The following is a 17002-nucleotide window of genomic DNA, read 5'->3' as shown; positions in this document are numbered from 1 at the left end:
CACTAGGAAGTCGGTCATCATGGTGGTGGTGTGTGCTCCTTTCTTGACTATGACTGGTAAGGTTATAGCACCCAAGGGTTGCACTACATCTCCAGAGAATCCCTATAGTGGTGTGAGTGATGGTCGCAGCTTACCAGGATCAATGCCAATTCTGGCAAACGCATCCCAAAAGAGCATGTCAGTCGAGCTCCTATTGTCGATAAAAATCCTTCTAGTAATGTAGTTTGCGACTAACAATGCTATTACCAGTGCATCGTTATGTGGATATAAAACCCCTTGGCTGTTTGGGGGGTCTCTCTAATGTGTAAACTTCCTCATATTTTGCTCTGCAAGCTTGCACTTTTCTACTGGATGCAGAGGCCCCTCCTTCGGCAAATCCTCTTGCTATCGTGCGAATCTCACCCAAGGGTGCGTCGCCACGGTTTGGGTTTTGGCGAGGGGCATCTTGGTCGTCTCCCCCCATTGCTCACCGCCTTTTTGGACTCCTGCTCCAATGGGCACTCCGATCTCACTCCGCTCTTCGCCCCAACACTTGCTTTAGGGGTTTGAGTGTTCCGCAATCAGCCGCTCCAACTCTTCGCTTCCTCTAAACTATTCGACTCTTCTTTTCATTGTGTAGCAATCCTCCATCTAGTGACTATCCGACTAATGGTAGGTACAAAAAGTCTTCCTCCCTTCTCCTAGTCGTTTTCCCCTAATCCTGTGACTCTTCTTCTAATTGTACATTTAGATTGCTGTGAATGAATCTCGGACCACGTTCCTGAGGGGATGCTCTTCATTCTCATTTTTTATCGCGTTGGTTTCGCCTGGGTTTCTTCGAGGTTCTTTTTTCACTTGACCTCTAAGGGTCTTTACCTGCCTTCTTTATCTCTACTTTCCATGGAGCGATTAAGGCTTGAAGCATGTCCTCGGCATTGATAAAAGTTGTTGTCCCTGTCCACGAACTCCCTCAATGTTGGTGGAGTCCTCCATGCCAACTATGTCATAAATGGGCTCCGAAGACATATACTCCCCAGAAGGGCTGCCACTGTGATCTTCTCATCTTGATCATCAATGGTTTTTTTTTTTAAAAAAGGGGCATAAAAAGCCCTAAATTTTATTTAAAAAAAACCTCACTAAGGCGGAGGAAAGCCATCAATACAAACAAAAAGACACTAGGTCCTAATATAGGGAAGACCCCATTTATCCGTACGAACTAGGCCCCGAAAACGTCTCCCCCCAAAATCTTCATCTTGAAAGTCTATACTCGTCCCCTTTGTCCCTTCCTTTGCTAGAAAATTTGCCACCTTGTTAGCTTCTTTATAAATATGACGGACTCGGACATTTAACAATCGAAACAAAACAATATCCTCTTCCCAAAACTCCCATAAGTACCAAAACTTACAAATACCCTAATTTTGTCGAATCTGATTCCACAAGGAAGTCCCTCAAACCAAGTTGATGGCACAACTTTAATCCATCTAGAAAGGCTCTACACTCCGCAACCATGTTAGTGGCATGTCCATAGAAATGGGAAAATCCCGCAATAACTTTACCATGAGAGTCTCAAATTACACCCCCACCTCCAGACAATCTCGGATTACCACACGATCCTCCATCTACATTTAATTTCACTTCCCCCACTGTCGGTTTAGCCCATGCTATTTTTCTTATTGGTATATTTATGTTCGGCATTTCTAGGCAGCCTAGCTCCCGCAAGATGACCGCATCCCTTCTATAAAACTTTGTCAAGTTCCTCAATCAGGAGGAAAGCTCAACAAAGAAACCTTTGGCCGCATGAATAATCTGTTTCCAATCAAAAGCCACTCCCTCCATATGTGTAGCACATCTTGCCCTCCAAATAGACCACGTAATAATAATATGAGCAACCCCACAAAGCCATCCCACTTGAGATGCTGTCGACGCTCGTAGCCACCAAACATTAACAACATCTTTTCCCATTCGGTTCACTGGCAATCTAATCCCAAAAATCCCAGCAAAAAAATCCCAAACTTTTCTAGCACCTTTCCCATCACATAACACATGATCTAGAGTTTCCAGTTGCGGTAATTCACAGCAATTGCATTTGGACACCACATGAACACCAAGCTTGTTAATGGCATCGTCCACCGGTAATGCTTGTTGCCGAGCTCTCCAACATACAAATGACATTTTTTTTGGGACCTTATTCTGCCACAACCATTTCTTCCATAAACAAATAGGACCCCTTTGCCGAATTAGCTCCCAAGCAGATTTTGAACTAAACTCACCATCATCCGTCAGCTTCCAAACATAAAAATCATTTGCATCTCTCAACCTCAAATCAAAACTAGCAATTTTATCTCTCATCTCATCTCCTACCAGCAGCCGAAGTTGATTCAAATCCCACCCATTATTCAGTAGAAGGTCACAGATTCACACATTTGGATCTCCAACCACCACCACCGAATCAGCAACCAACCCATCACCCAACCAATTATCAAACCAGAAACTTGAATCCCCCCTAAGCATCAAACATCTCGAATTATTAATAACCATCGGGAGGGCCCTTAAAATACCTCGCCAAAATCTCAAACCTTTTCTAGAAGGTACCAACAAAGCCATATGAGAGTTACCAACATATTTGGTCAATAAAAAATCCGCCCACATCGAGTCACCTTTCAACAGCTTCCATGCAAACTTCATTAGAAGAAAAGTTTGAACATCCGAGAAATCTCGAATTCCTAAACCACCTTCCTCTATCGGCAAACAAATTTTCTTCCATAAAACTCATTTTCTCTCCTTAGACTCCACACTCGAACCCCATTAAAAATTAGAAAACATTGTCTTCAGGCCATTCATGACTCCTTTCGGCAAGTTCATATCTGACAACATGTGTATCGACAAGTTGTTTAAAACATATTTCAAAAGCACAATTTTTCCACCAAATGATAACAACTTTCCTTTCCAACCTGCAAGTTTTTTTTGCACCTTCAAGAATAGTGGCTCAAATATACGTAATCTTAGTCTTCCCACAAACAACGGGACACCCAAATAAGTGCATGGCCAAGCCCTTTCCATAAAACGAGTTATCATCTTCAATTCATCCTTTCTAGCCAACGTAAAGTTAGAGGAAAAGTATATAGAGGACTTACTCGGATTGACCTCCTGCCCAAACATGCTCCCATATAAACATAAAACCCGCATGATACTTCGTATAGATGCCTTTCCTCCATTCGAGATATAAACGTAAAACCCACACGATAAACGTAATCTCCATTCGCATAATACTTCGAATCATCAATGGTTACTCATTCTTTGTTGAACCGAGTGAGGTATGCCTTTAGGCTCTCTTCTTCCTTCTGCTTGATGGTCAGGAGGTATGTTGCTGGTTGTCTCCACCTCATGTTAGCCATGAATTGTGTCAAGAATAGCTTAGCCAGTTCTTCAAAACTGTAAATCGACCCCAGCCGCAATGCTTGAAACAAACCTCTTGCCATGTGTGACGTCCCTAAATTCCGCTTGGGATTGGACGGACATTTGAAGCGTCGAGACATGCAACACAAGGTTACCTACTCCCGTTCATGACATATAAGATGCAATATTCCTAACATGCATATAGCATTATGTAATATTCGCAGTAGATAATTTTTTTCTTCATCAATACTATGCACCAAACCGAAATATCCCAAATACTTAAAACATACTTCATACATAATGACACACTAAACAACTGAGATTACAACACTAGTCTAAAATAGTTGTGATCAAAAGAGTGTTGGAGATTGAACACCACAAATACAAGTAGTAATGAGATAACTACTGTACTACCATCTACGTCACACCATTGTTTAGTCGATCATTTCCAGTTGGTCGATTTTTTATTCTCCTTCAGATCCTGTAACAAGATCTACCATTCGGGGGGAATGGTAGTTGGGACTACCACAGTGAGATTTGATTACAAATCTTAGCAAGTTAACAAGAAACTTTCACACAGGTTAATGATGCATGTATGGTAGTAAAAGCATGAATGTATAATCAAATCATAAGTAATCATAGCATAACTTAACATACAACATAACATAACTGGCATAACTTAAACTTAAACTGAAACTTAGCATGAATGTGACTTGAAACATAGCATGAACGTGAACTTGGAACATAACATGGACTTGAAACATAGCACGAGCGTGAACTTGAAACATAACATGAACGTGAACATGCATAATTTGAACATGAACTTGAAACATAACATGAACCTGAGCATGACATAAAATAAATGTGAACTTGAAACATAACGTAAACGTGAACATAACATAACATTAACTTGAAACATATTCTTGTCTCATGGGATTACCATGATTGCGTGAATGTAAACTTGAACATAACATAACGTGAAACATGATTTGAACGTAAAATGTATGAATTTGGAATCTTATTCAATAGACTTAATCATTAAAGTGACCATATGGGTGCTACACAGGTCCCCTTGAGCCGTGTGTCTCTGCCGATTACCGCATCACATCACAGGTTTCTATACCAGCTGTGAGTGCGTTAATACGTACTCCACAGTTGTTGTGGCCCCACGTATTCTACATGTTACAATTGTTGTGTCTCACATAGTGTATACTCCACAGTTGTTGTGACCCCATACTTCATGCTCCACAGTTGTTGTGGCCCCATGACTTATTTGTTTGTGCCACACTTGCTGTGGACACGGGTAACATAATGTGTGGGACCATCAGCGTTAGTGTCTGGCGTGCTCCGGTGACCAGCTAATTAGGCCTCATTCACAACCTGTTGACTGTACTTCGTCAACCCAGGAAATTTCACACCTATTTAGACACTCCAGCGTGAACAAAGGAGTTTCACTAGGATATTATCCCATCCTAGCGCTTAGGGTCGTGATTCACATGAATAAATTAACTGGCATACATGACATTCCGTAACGTGACGTAACATGAAAGTGACATAAAAGACAGAAGTCCTGACGTAGCATAACGTGACATGAACTAAGACGACAGACATGACATACTTCGAGACATAAATGCAATAGAAAACATTTCATAACATGGCATACATGTAACATGCAACATTTCGTAATATGACATACCATATAATAGACAACATTTCTTAACATGGCGTAACATGTGACAGTGAATATTACGTGACATAAAATACATGTAACAGATGTCATACTTAATATGACATACTTGCAATGTATAGCAATACGTGACATAATATCTTGTGTAACATATGAATAATTCATGACAGAATAAATTATGTGTAACAGATAAATATGTAATGACTTAACATGACACATATGATAACATACATACATACAATTTAGTTCCCTTACTTATCACTCATACACATTAAACTGATAGTAAGTTAAAAGCTAACTTACCTCGATCTTTGCGCTTCGAGACAAAACTCAAGTGCGATCACGAGAAACTGAAAGTAATAATTTCTAAAAATTAGAACTTAATCACTAACAATTAGGAATATGGAGAAATATCAACTTAGAGTAAAATTATCATTAACCATTTTACCCTCTACATGTGGAAAAATGACCATTTTACCCCTCACTTAAGGATTTTGCATTCTAACTCCAAAAATACCAAACTTTACATACCTTATGTAAATTTTGTCCTAAGCTCAAATATCAATTCAGAAAAATTTAAAACTAAACACAACCATTAAAACTCTATAGGACCGAAACATACATAGGCCATTTCCTTTGATTTTTTTTTTTTTGTTGTAATTCTTTCAAATTTCAAAACTCATGATTAAACTAAAATTTTTCTTCTACTATACTCATAACATATTCCTAAGAATAATCATGTTTTGAATCATGAACAAAAGTCATCAAAATCACTAAAACCATAGTTGAACTTTTTGGTTTTTTCTTCTAAGTTCAAAACAGAATTTTGTTTCTAACTTGTTTTGATCAACCTCTTGATCCATGACTTATAAAGAAGTGATCTTCAAACCAAAACATCACATGATTTTAAAAGGTGTCCTAAAACAGATCCAAGTTTCAAACTCAAGATCACATGGTTAAACATCACCCAAAACATAAATTTAGCCAATAACATCATCACTTTGGCCTAACCAAATATCTCAATGCATAAAATTTCATATCTTCGAAACTAACATCAAATATCTTCAAAATAACATTCTAACATGTATATAAGATGCTTAGGATCTTCCAATAAAAATATCAAAGCCATTGGAATAAGATTAAACTATAAAAGATTTAAACTTTCTCAAAACAGAAACTGTTTTTCCTCTTCCAGTTTCTAAGTTTCAAGACCTAAAAAAATATTTCATCAAAAATTTTAATCATGCAACAAATCCTCAACCAATAATCATATACACATGTTAACAGTACTCCATAAAAATGTCGGACCAAAATCTATTCATTAGCTTGGTCAAAAACTCCAAAATATAACACACTCTCCAGTTTATCGCCCATAATGACCTTACTGGGGTCTAAACAACTTTTGACCAACCAAATAATCTCCAAATGGAATGAATAAGATATTCACGTAAACTAGACTCCAAAAGCAACAACTTTCATGAAGGAACATTTGCGAGATAACACTTAAAAAAGCTTCGAAACAGGCGTTTCAAAAGAGGTACAAAAAACTGTCCGAGAGTGTCTTTTGTGTTCTATGAAAGAAAAGTGTAAATGAGAGTTGCTTCTCTTGGGAAGTGAACTGGAGAGCCTCTTACACAAGCTATGGAAAGTGATAGGACTGAAAGGAAGCTTGAGTGTTGCCCTTTTCTTCTCATAAAAATTAGTCCAAGATCTTTTCACAAGGTGGAGTGTAAGAGTGAAAGAGTGAGGTGTCCCTTTAGCTTTGTACTTCAAGAATCTTCTAGACCCTTCTTGTAAAGATCTGGCCAGCCAAGTGGGGGTACCAAACTTAGCCATGAAGCAATGCTAATGTGGTCAATTTCGTGGGCCTAAACCGAATGGGCCTAAATTTTGGGGTTTAAAGAGGGTTTGGGTTGCTATCAAGCCCAAATCCAATATCACTTAGCCCAATCAATTTTTCAAGGTTAACAAGGTTGGATAATGATGTTCTAACACAAATTTGAAGGATTAATAGCATGTGGAAGTGATTTAATCAAGTGATTAAACACAGTGCTAGAAATCGTTTTAGAAAATGTTTAGAGGCCAACTTTAGGGTTTTGGGGAAACCGTTTAGGGTTCCGATTTCAACAATGTTTTTGGGCTTTCAATTGGATTCCCACCATTTAGGCTTTTACTAGGATTGAAGCCCTATTTGATCTGACACAATTTGGTTGAGTAGATGAAACAAAGTTTTGCTTAAGTGGCATGATTTCACAGCTTGATTCCTTCAAATCCATCAAACGCTCCTCATAGTGCCAAGTGTCTAAATAAAATTTCTCTAATCTAATTTGGACATTTCACACTGTGATTTTGAAACACTGCAATTGGTGCGCTTATCGAGATTACTATTCACTCCGAAAAAGTGAATCATAAACTTAACACTAAAAATTCCTAAATATTCATATTAACCTAGTGTGAAAATATTTTATCGAAATTCAACCTCGAAGTGCCCCTAAAAATAATTTCACAATTTCCAACAGACGTTTCGTCCGGAATTATGAAAATAGCCTATTGCCCCATAAAATCCTAAATAATCCACTGAGTCTAATGGCGTAGACCATAATGCATTCTGACACTTCTAACCACCTCAAATAAATAAAACTCATATTTCTAGCACCGTAGTGAGTGATAACACTGATTATGTTGACAGACTAAAACCTATACGATCGGTCGATTCGTAAAAACTTATGGAGTTTTTACGAGATTCCTAAAGTCAATAAAAATTTCACCAATGAATTTCTAGCAGGCTGTTACACCATGCCTTTTAACTTCAAAGGGAAAGCTCGACATGCATCTCTTCAGGAAACCCATGAAGGGTCATGTGCGCTTTAAAATTATCTAGGTGGTCAACTAGATCTTAGGAACTACCATACAACTCTATCTGTGGGGCCTTAAATTTTGACAAGAGCGGTATGGCCATCACCTCTGCGTTGTAGGGTAAATTCGTGCAGTTATAGACGAGCAAAATTAACTACAAACATTTGCTTGTGAGAAGTAATATATATGAGAAATTCTATTTGCAGTCCCCATTTCGGGACTGTATGTGCAAACCCTTCATTAAATGGGAAAAAGTATCATTTTGATAAGGATATTATTGTAATTTAAAAAAAATTTAAAGATAAAATTAACTAAGCTTATAATGCAGTCCCCAAATAGAGAATATACATAGCATTGCTCAATATATATATATACATATATATAAAGAGATAATGTCTAATTAAATTTCATTGAAGTTGAGTGAAGATGGATGTAGGAAAGAGGTCTTGAATCATCAGTACATGCAAGTGCATCCGTAACAGGTGTGTAAGGTAACAAACTAATCAACACAAGATTATCTCAATAAACATACTAAAATTCAACATAATCATTTGCTCGAGAAGTCACTCTGCCAAGTACATAAAGTCACAACTTTCTTCTACATATTGCTTTTGAAACATACATGGATTATATAATCCAATACAACTACAAATAACTGATACTAACGGGTTATAACTACACGTTAGTCGAACTGAAATCTTGACACATTAAAATGCAAATAACTGACAAATCTAACGGATAGACAGATAAACATGATGCCATGCAATACAATACATAGCAACTTGGAAGCGCATTCTCACTTGCTGCACAACCATCTTCTGAGGATGGATTTGTTAAGCTTACGAGGCACAAGACAAAGTAAATGGCTTTTCTGTTTCCCTCTTCACATGGAAGAAAATGAATCTCACAAAGAATACTATAGAAAGCAAAAACATGACTTCGTAATGAATTGAACACGACGAAGATTTTCTAGATGTCAAAAGAATATTGCAACCTACGCTTCTTAATGAGTTAAAAGCCACTAAAAGCAGGAGTATCTTCCATAGATCAAGAAAGAATAATCGCGATCTTCCCATTCAGTAGCTTTCACATCCATCATTAGTTGAGGAGGTGGTGTATCCATTTTTCAACAACGACAGGAGAACCGTACCATGGTCTTGATGCATCATCTGAACCAACTGGTGAGTGGTAAACTCCATCCAGGGTGATGTTATTCGCACCTTCCAGATGTGCTGACACTTCCGGCACAACCCCATCACCCCATATATCTGCCTGTCCACAAACCTAGCAATATACCTCATTGTCAGTCTGTTGGCACTTCAAACATGAGACGCTGGTTACCCCTAGGGGACAACAATATGACTTACACAAAAGAAGATAACATAGAGAACTAGAGGTCTGAAATGACAACACTTAATTTATTTAGGACTAAACTACATAATGAACTGCAAGCACAACTGACTTTACCTGCTTGTAACCTTGGCCAACAAGGCGAGCACGCAAGGTTGTCGCATTTGATACTGGTGTGCCCACATCATTAACAACAGCAACCTCAGCATTGTCATTAGGAATCACAGACTCAACATTTGCAATTGAACTGCCAAAAAATGGAGCTCCCTGGATATACCTGCAGTTTAAGACATCCACTTAAATTCAAGATCCAATAATTAAATATGAAATAACAAAAACAATGAGATTATAGAGACAATCACCACTTCTTATAAATTAAAGACTACTTCATTGATGAACATCTAATGTGCAATACTTGTACTATTTAACCTCGTTTCATCCACGAGCATCTTGTTTTACAACATTAAGCTAATATCATGCTACAATGAAACCTCTAGACTAAAATCACTAGCATTTTGTATTCTTGTTGTTATCATTCATGTTCAATTTTCCATCATAAATGCCTTATTTTCTATCACTAGGAAAAGGTCACCAACAATGTATGAGCTCCACACTCCACCCCCCCCCCAAAGGTTTTAACCTTCTCCTGAAGTTCTGCAATTGTCTCACGCCAAGTATTTGCTGCATTCTTTAGATAGCTATATTAGGTACAAAATCAGACAGTTTAACCAACTGTTTAACTCTTGCAAGTGGATGGTTCTCCAGAGCTGGTGAAATCCAAACATACAAAAATGGCAGCAAGATTCCTTAGTTCATGTCTCCAAGCATCAGTGAACTGCTACTACAGCTCATTGGCGGTTGAAAACAGACTGTTTGAAAAGTAATGATGAAATTTATGAACTCTAGCCAGGTTAATACTGAGGCAATAGGTTACAGTTGTGGGCTTTCAGCAGTCAAATTTCCTTCAAAATCAATCATTTGCAGAGTTTTCCAAAAAAAAAAAAAAAAAAACCTGCTAGTAGAGGAAGACCAGTCCAAGTGAGCAAAAATATGACCGAGAGCAGCGGCAAGCAGAAGCAAGGTTATTAAATATCTCAGGGAAGTGTACTCTGCCATTCCCCACACCAATTGGCTTATTTAGACCATTTCAGGTAGTTTCCTATTTGGTTGTATGCAATCAAAATTTTCAGATGTCCAAGCTAATTAGCTATCTATAAAATAATTATCTTTATTGATCTTGAAATATAGAAAATCTCCAAATAAGAAGCAAGAAAAGGGTAAGATTGCTACATCAATGGCACCCTTAAGTCAAAAAAATTGGTAGACAGGAAGCGCCTAAAGAATTGAATGATATGAAGAAGCAAGATGATTGCCAGATAGACGAACCAAAAGCAAATTAGATGCAAAAACAAAAGCAGGGTCCGGTATTGAGTTTACCTCCCAGCAATACATACATATTTCAAATGATGATTGTACACGGCTTTAGAGCAATGTTTGTCAACATAGTCCAAAAGACCCCTTGTTTGATCAATAACCCCTGGCAGACCTTTGGGAGGTGGACTGGGAAAATGGAAATGGAAAGAAAAAGAAAAAATAATGAAAACATAGCTGATGGCCGTTCTCATGATTAAAGTTAAACCATGCTCATCAGATAGAACAACTATAAACACTTGCGCGTTCCATAAACCCAATTCTAAAAGGCAGAAAAATGGACACTGTATAGCTAAAATTGAAAAGATCAAATAATTATCAGCAAGAAAGCACAATTAAAATTTGGTAACCTACAGGTGGGGGGTTCCAAGAGTCAATAACAAGGAGATATCAGACAGTCCAAATTCTTCCATGTAAACACGAGCAAGCCATCCTCCAGCTGAGTGTCCAATCAAGGATAAAGTCCCACCTAGAATAAGATATTTTCCAGAAATTCAGAAACAGCCATTGTAAGCACATCTTTTATGGTGCATTGGTTGTGTCTTCATGGAAGAATTACATCTAAAGGCTAGAAAACAATTTCGAATGGCCTCTTGGCCCACATCTCCAATTTTTCATTTATTTATTCCCTTGTCCTAAAGAGTGCAGGCAATCATATGATATACATACATATATATATGTATATATTATACTGACAGACTTCTTCTTCACAAAAAAATGAATATTTTTTTTTTATAAGTAATGAAGTTTTATAAAATCAAGTAAATAGGCATACCCCAAGTTGGCAGGAAGTATACGAAAGAGAACACCTAGTTACAAGTTAGGAGCTAGAAAAGGATACAAGAAAATCATGAAAACTAACTCCATTGAGTACAATAGCATAAGCCCACAGAAATAAGGCATGGAAAAAAAATATCTAAGCTCATCCAAAGAGCGTTCCCTAACAGAAAAAAAGGAACATAAAAGGTTGCAGAATAGAACACCAGATTATCACCAGTGCGAGGAAATATTTCAGTAACCTTATACCATGGACACCCTTGTGCAGCAACCTGGTGCATTAGTGCAGCAACTGAAAGTAAACAAACATTCAAGAATACTAAACAGATTCTTAAAGCAAATACATGACAAAGGATGGGGCAAAGCTTCAGCCAAAATGAGAGCAAGAGCCAAAGTTGAACTAAATTTAATTAATAGAACTTGAACGCATGATGAATAAAATGGAGATGAAACTGAAACTAGTCATCTTGTTGGCCAACAAATCATATCTTATGTTCCTCACATGTTTGATTCTATCAACCGTGTTTTCTTTTTAGAGCATTTTCTTGATCTGGGGCAGTAAGAATCAATAAATGAAGTTAAAAGGGTGACCTTTAAGGTATTTGGGTTGGAACAAGGTATTGGATCAAAAAATAAATGGAGACTAAACTTTATCAATATACCACACTTATATTCAGTTTTGGTACAAATGGATCACTCCCAAAAACATCAAAATGTCACTCCCCCATTCAAAGGTATTTAGCTCAAAAGAAAGATTCACCTAGACCTTCCCAGACACTTGGACATCCCAAAATAAACTAAACAAGACGTACACGTAGATAATGAGGACCTCTGGGTTTCCTTTTCTAGAGAAATAAAGCCAACTGTTTCAGCTATGCTAGTCATTCAATAATTCGATAAGCAAACTCTCAAGTTTGGCTGTCACGCCACCCCATAAGCACCAATGAGTTGGTTTTACAATCCTACTCAGGTTAGGAGTATCAAGTTAGTTAGTTGTTTACTAATTCCAGCCGTTTATTGTTTCCAACAGTTATTGCTAAGTAGAGAGCTGTTGTTGTTATCTGTTTGGGTCAGGACAGAAGTGAACAAATAAAATTCGGGTGGGATAGGAGTATTAGAGGTTTCTAGATTTTTTTTATATAAGTAATGCAATATTATTAAAATGTGCAGAGGGGTACAACCCTAGTACACAGAAGTATACAAAAGGATATGCCAAACTAGAAAGAAGATAACAAATGTACCATGCATATAAAACCATCATTTATTTTTCTTTTTTTTTTTTTTTTTTTTTTTTTTTTTTTTTTTTTTTTTTTTTTTTTTGTGGCTTGGTAGTTTTCTTTCGCGGCCACCAATCACATGAGGTAATAATATTGGGGTCACTATCTCACCTCCAACCTAGCCCTTCATGCATATCAATATACATTTTCATTTTGCTCAAGACCAGGTAGCCAGACATACTTTGGATGTCTACTTCATTTCTACCAAGTATCAACTGGCCGATGTCTTACTGTAACACTTAGCTCCTTCAGATTTCAGCTTCTGCGAGACAAACTCAACATCCATAATTTGCAGCTGGGTTTTTGGGGGCATATTGAGGCAAATAATACAGAAGTTTCAAAATAAAGGGACGATGTATAAGTTCAAACTCAAAGCCTACAGGATAAGAAGCCAAGTGTAGACAAGGATGAGATCCTATCCAAGCCAAACCAATAACCAAGAATTATAGATTTTTGAATTTGTTATCTTAAATCTGTAGCAGTTTAATTTCAAACATGGAATCTGTTATTGACAAACAATGTACAGTTATAAATGTATCTGAGCTGATCAAATGAATGATATGAGAGTGTGTGCCTTTTGTTAGTGAAAATCCATGATAGCTAATGAAGGATGATGTTCATGGATTCTGGGGCGCTAAACAAATATTGCTGCTAAGATCAGTTGTCCTTAGGCTTACAACCTATAAAATAATATTTTAATTATGCATCTAAGAGCAAGGGTGTGCATGTGATACCCCATATGTTATGGATAAGGGTAGATGGTGTATGGGATCCCACATTGCTTGGGAATGAGAAGTTCTTGCTCTTTATAAGGTTCCAATGGGGCTCTAATTGTATCATTGACTAATCCTTTTGGAGTATAGGTAATGTGGTTTGGGCCTTTCATTGGGGCGTTACAAATAGTATCAGAGTCTATCCCAACCAGAAATGTGGGACTTGAGCCGTGCCACCTACAATGGACAGGCCCGACGGGGACGTCGGGAATTTAAGGGGGGTAGATTGTGATACCCCATATGTTATGGATAATGATAGGTGGTGTATGAGATCCCACATTACTTGGGAAGGAGAAGTTCTTGCTCTTTATAAGGTTCCAATGGGGCTCTAATTGTATCATTGACTAGTCATTTTGGAGTATAGGCCATGTGGTTTGGGCTTTCCATTGGGGCATTACAGTGCATAGATAAGATAAATAAAGAAACCTGCGAGAGAAGAAGAGCCGGTTCCTGCAATGAGTTGGCAACGAAACCAATGTGAAGCATCTAGCAAATGAGAGGGAGGGTGAGAGCCCTGAGAGAGAAAAAGAAGAGAGGTGTTGCAGATGGTGAATGAGGATGTGCCAATATCTGCCAAGGGGGGACACATCTAACTGACATTCTCTATTGGTCTCTCACATGTCCTAAATCTAGTAACAGTTCAAGAGATCCTTTCGTTTTATTTTAACTCAATTCCTATGGCAAAGCACATTAAAAAAATTCTGAAATAGAAAGAATGCAGAATGAAATGAGTGATTCACGTCCATACACAAATTCATATATTGACATCGTCCATCTAAAACTGAGAAGAATAAGATAGATGGATATCGACGCAACACATTTTACACATACAAACTATAGGATAGATATGAATAAACCTTGAGCCAGCTCCTTAGCCTCCAGAACAGCCTCATCAACCCTCTTCAAGTACCTGCTACCATATTTAGTCGTATTAGTGTATGCTTATTTCAGTACCAAACCACATTTATCAGAATCCCACCCAACAAGAACATAGAGAAAAGTCGCACGACACTGATTGAACCGCTTGTCCCTCTAGATTTCATTTGAAATAAATATATTGTTGAGATAATGACTTGCAAAAGTCGAGTAGTAGTAGTATCCATACAAAACATTTGGTTTTTTTGTATTAGTGTAAGTACCTGCTACCCTACTTAGTCGTATTGGTGTTTGCTTATTCTAGTACTAAACAACAGTTAACAAAAAGAATCCCGCCAAACATCAACAGGGAAAAACCAGCACCTATTGAACCGGTTGCTCATTTTTCATTGTTTTAATCAGCATTGCACCGGTTGCTCTTTTTTAATAGATTATCATCAATATATGTAAAGAATAATGAAATAATTAAGTATAATAAAGACAGCATGACTAATCAAAATCGTTCTTGAAGCTCAGTTTGGGTGTTTCTGGCTAAACGGTGACGGTGAGTTGTAATGTGTAAGGTGGACAATATTGAACTAAAAGAACCCTACCGTTTTTAGAGTATTTCCAGTTGAACAACCGGATTGCTCCGGCTCTGTGCAGAAAACCAGAAAGGAAAAGGGAATTAACAACGTACCAATCCAGGACAGGGCGAGGACGGAGAGTTCCACGCCAGTAGTTGGGGTCTACCAAACCGGCGGCATTTCTGAGCCAATCAAGCCTTGAGACCTTGGCAACCAGTGTGGGCACGCCGTACTGCTCTTTCAAAGTAGCCTCCAACTTGTTGTAGTCACTAGAGTTGTTCCCCAAGCCCTGCATGGACACAGAGACACTCAAACCCACCCTTACTTTTGGCGCTATATATAAGTATTCAAGGAGACAAGAGAGATAGAGAGAGAGAGAGAGAGAGAGAGAGAGAGAGAGATGGAAACTAAACTGGAAGAATAACAGCAGGTCTGTAGCTAAAGGAAGAAGGAGAAGAGGAAGAGGATGACTCTTGAGATGATGATGCTGCTGCAAAGGCTGAGGACAATAATTTCAAGGGCGGCAATGGCAGAGCCAAAGCCATTACTAATTTCACACCACAAACACAAAGGAAAGGATGAGAGATTCTTTCTCACTGTGACACTGTCAATGGCGGGAGGAGGGTCCAAAATTTATATAAAACGAGCAACCGTGTGTTTCGACGGTGGATTTGTGGGAGAATGTGTTCCACGATTTGTTTTGTTTTGTCACTCCAATGGGTCTCTTTTTAGAAGAGGGTTGGTTGTAACGACCTAGATCGTGCCCACCATAAGCCCACTTTAATATTTATCTCCTTGGTGTAGCTATTATACAGGTTAATTACAAAATATTATAAGGGCTTTCACTCATTTGTAAAAGCTCACATCAATTTTCATCACTAGCATGTTATGTCTTTTCATTAAAATCAAGGCATGTTTGGCAAACCAAAAATTTCTCAACATTTCTAAAATTTCTATTAACTTCATTTCTCGAACATTACTTAAAAATTAAAATTAAAATTCGATTTTAAATTTCAAACTTTTTATCTAATTATTATTCAAATTAAGAGTGCTACCGCACCCATCGGGACAAGGGATCCCCTTCCCGCATCCACCCTCGCATACTGGAGCTTGGGCTCCCCGTCTAGGTGTCAGGGTGGGGGGCAGACACTTCATCCATCTACCACTGCCTTGTCCCAAATTGGTCCAAGGCCCACTGGGCCAGAAATATCATTGTTAATTTCTTACCCTCATGATTAAATTTTAAAAAAATTACTATAAGATATTACAATAATACACATTAAAAACTTGTATACTACTAACTAAGTTACAACTAATAACCTAAACTATTATAATAATATAAATTAATCTAAAACTATTACAAATTCATTTAAAAAATATTGCAAGTTTTCACATAATTTAAATGAATAAAAATAACATAATTAAATGATAAATTGTAACAAGATTACGATCGACTCTTTTCTTGTCATTTGGGGTGGTCACAGTGGTGGGAATTGGAAAGTGAGAGAGTTGTGCTTTGAGATTATAAAACATGAAATATTAATAGGAAAACAAATCAGAATTACAAACGTTATATAAAGACAAAAAATAATTAACAAACAAATTATACAAACAATGGCAACAGTGGGTCCAAACACACAGAGTCATATAGCAACCGATGTAAAACTAGAAGTGTAAAAAAATTGATAAACCGGTTGAACCGGACCAAACCGGTGTGTTCGGTTCGGTTCATAACTAGTCCAGTCTGGTACTAATTTTCTTATTTTAAAAACTGATTTAAACCTAACCGAACCGGTATATGTATATAACTTTATATATTATGTATAAAATATTATATATATAATTTTGTATATTATATTATATAGATTATATGCTAAATTGCTAATTAATAAAATATAAAATTCTAATCTTATTATTCATATCTTTTAATTTTATAACATTAAATTAATTTTATAATTTTTAATATAATATTTGATATAACACATAAATTTCAATCTTATAACATAAAACTAATATAATTAATATTAAGTTATT

General features: G+C 37.3%; 1 protein-coding gene across 2 annotated transcripts; it reads right to left on the bottom strand.

Moving 5' to 3' along the window:
• Positions 1–8490: 8490 nt before the first annotated feature.
• Positions 8491–15635, bottom strand: LOC108988754. Of its 2 annotated transcripts, XM_018962103.2 has the most exons (7): positions 15382–15635; positions 15082–15257; positions 14384–14436; positions 11054–11168; positions 10706–10828; positions 9386–9545; positions 8491–9202 (listed from the first exon to the last, which is right to left on the bottom strand). In XM_018962103.2, the coding sequence occupies exons 1-7, from the start codon at positions 15511–15513 to the stop codon at positions 9017–9019; spliced, it is 945 nt and encodes a 314-aa protein (XP_018817648.1). In that variant the 5' UTR covers positions 15514–15635; the 3' UTR covers positions 8491–9016. The 2 variants fall into 2 exon arrangements, with proteins under 2 accessions (XP_018817648.1, XP_018817649.1); XM_018962104.2 differs by lacking the exon at positions 10706–10828.
• Between the last annotated feature and the right edge of the window lie 1367 nt (positions 15636–17002).

The sequence above is a fragment of the Juglans regia genome, chromosome 12, assembly GCF_001411555.2.
Source record: "Juglans regia cultivar Chandler chromosome 12, Walnut 2.0, whole genome shotgun sequence".
Classification (NCBI taxonomy): domain Eukaryota; kingdom Viridiplantae; phylum Streptophyta; class Magnoliopsida; order Fagales; family Juglandaceae; genus Juglans; species Juglans regia.
This window is presented reverse-complemented; position numbering and strand designations above follow the sequence as displayed.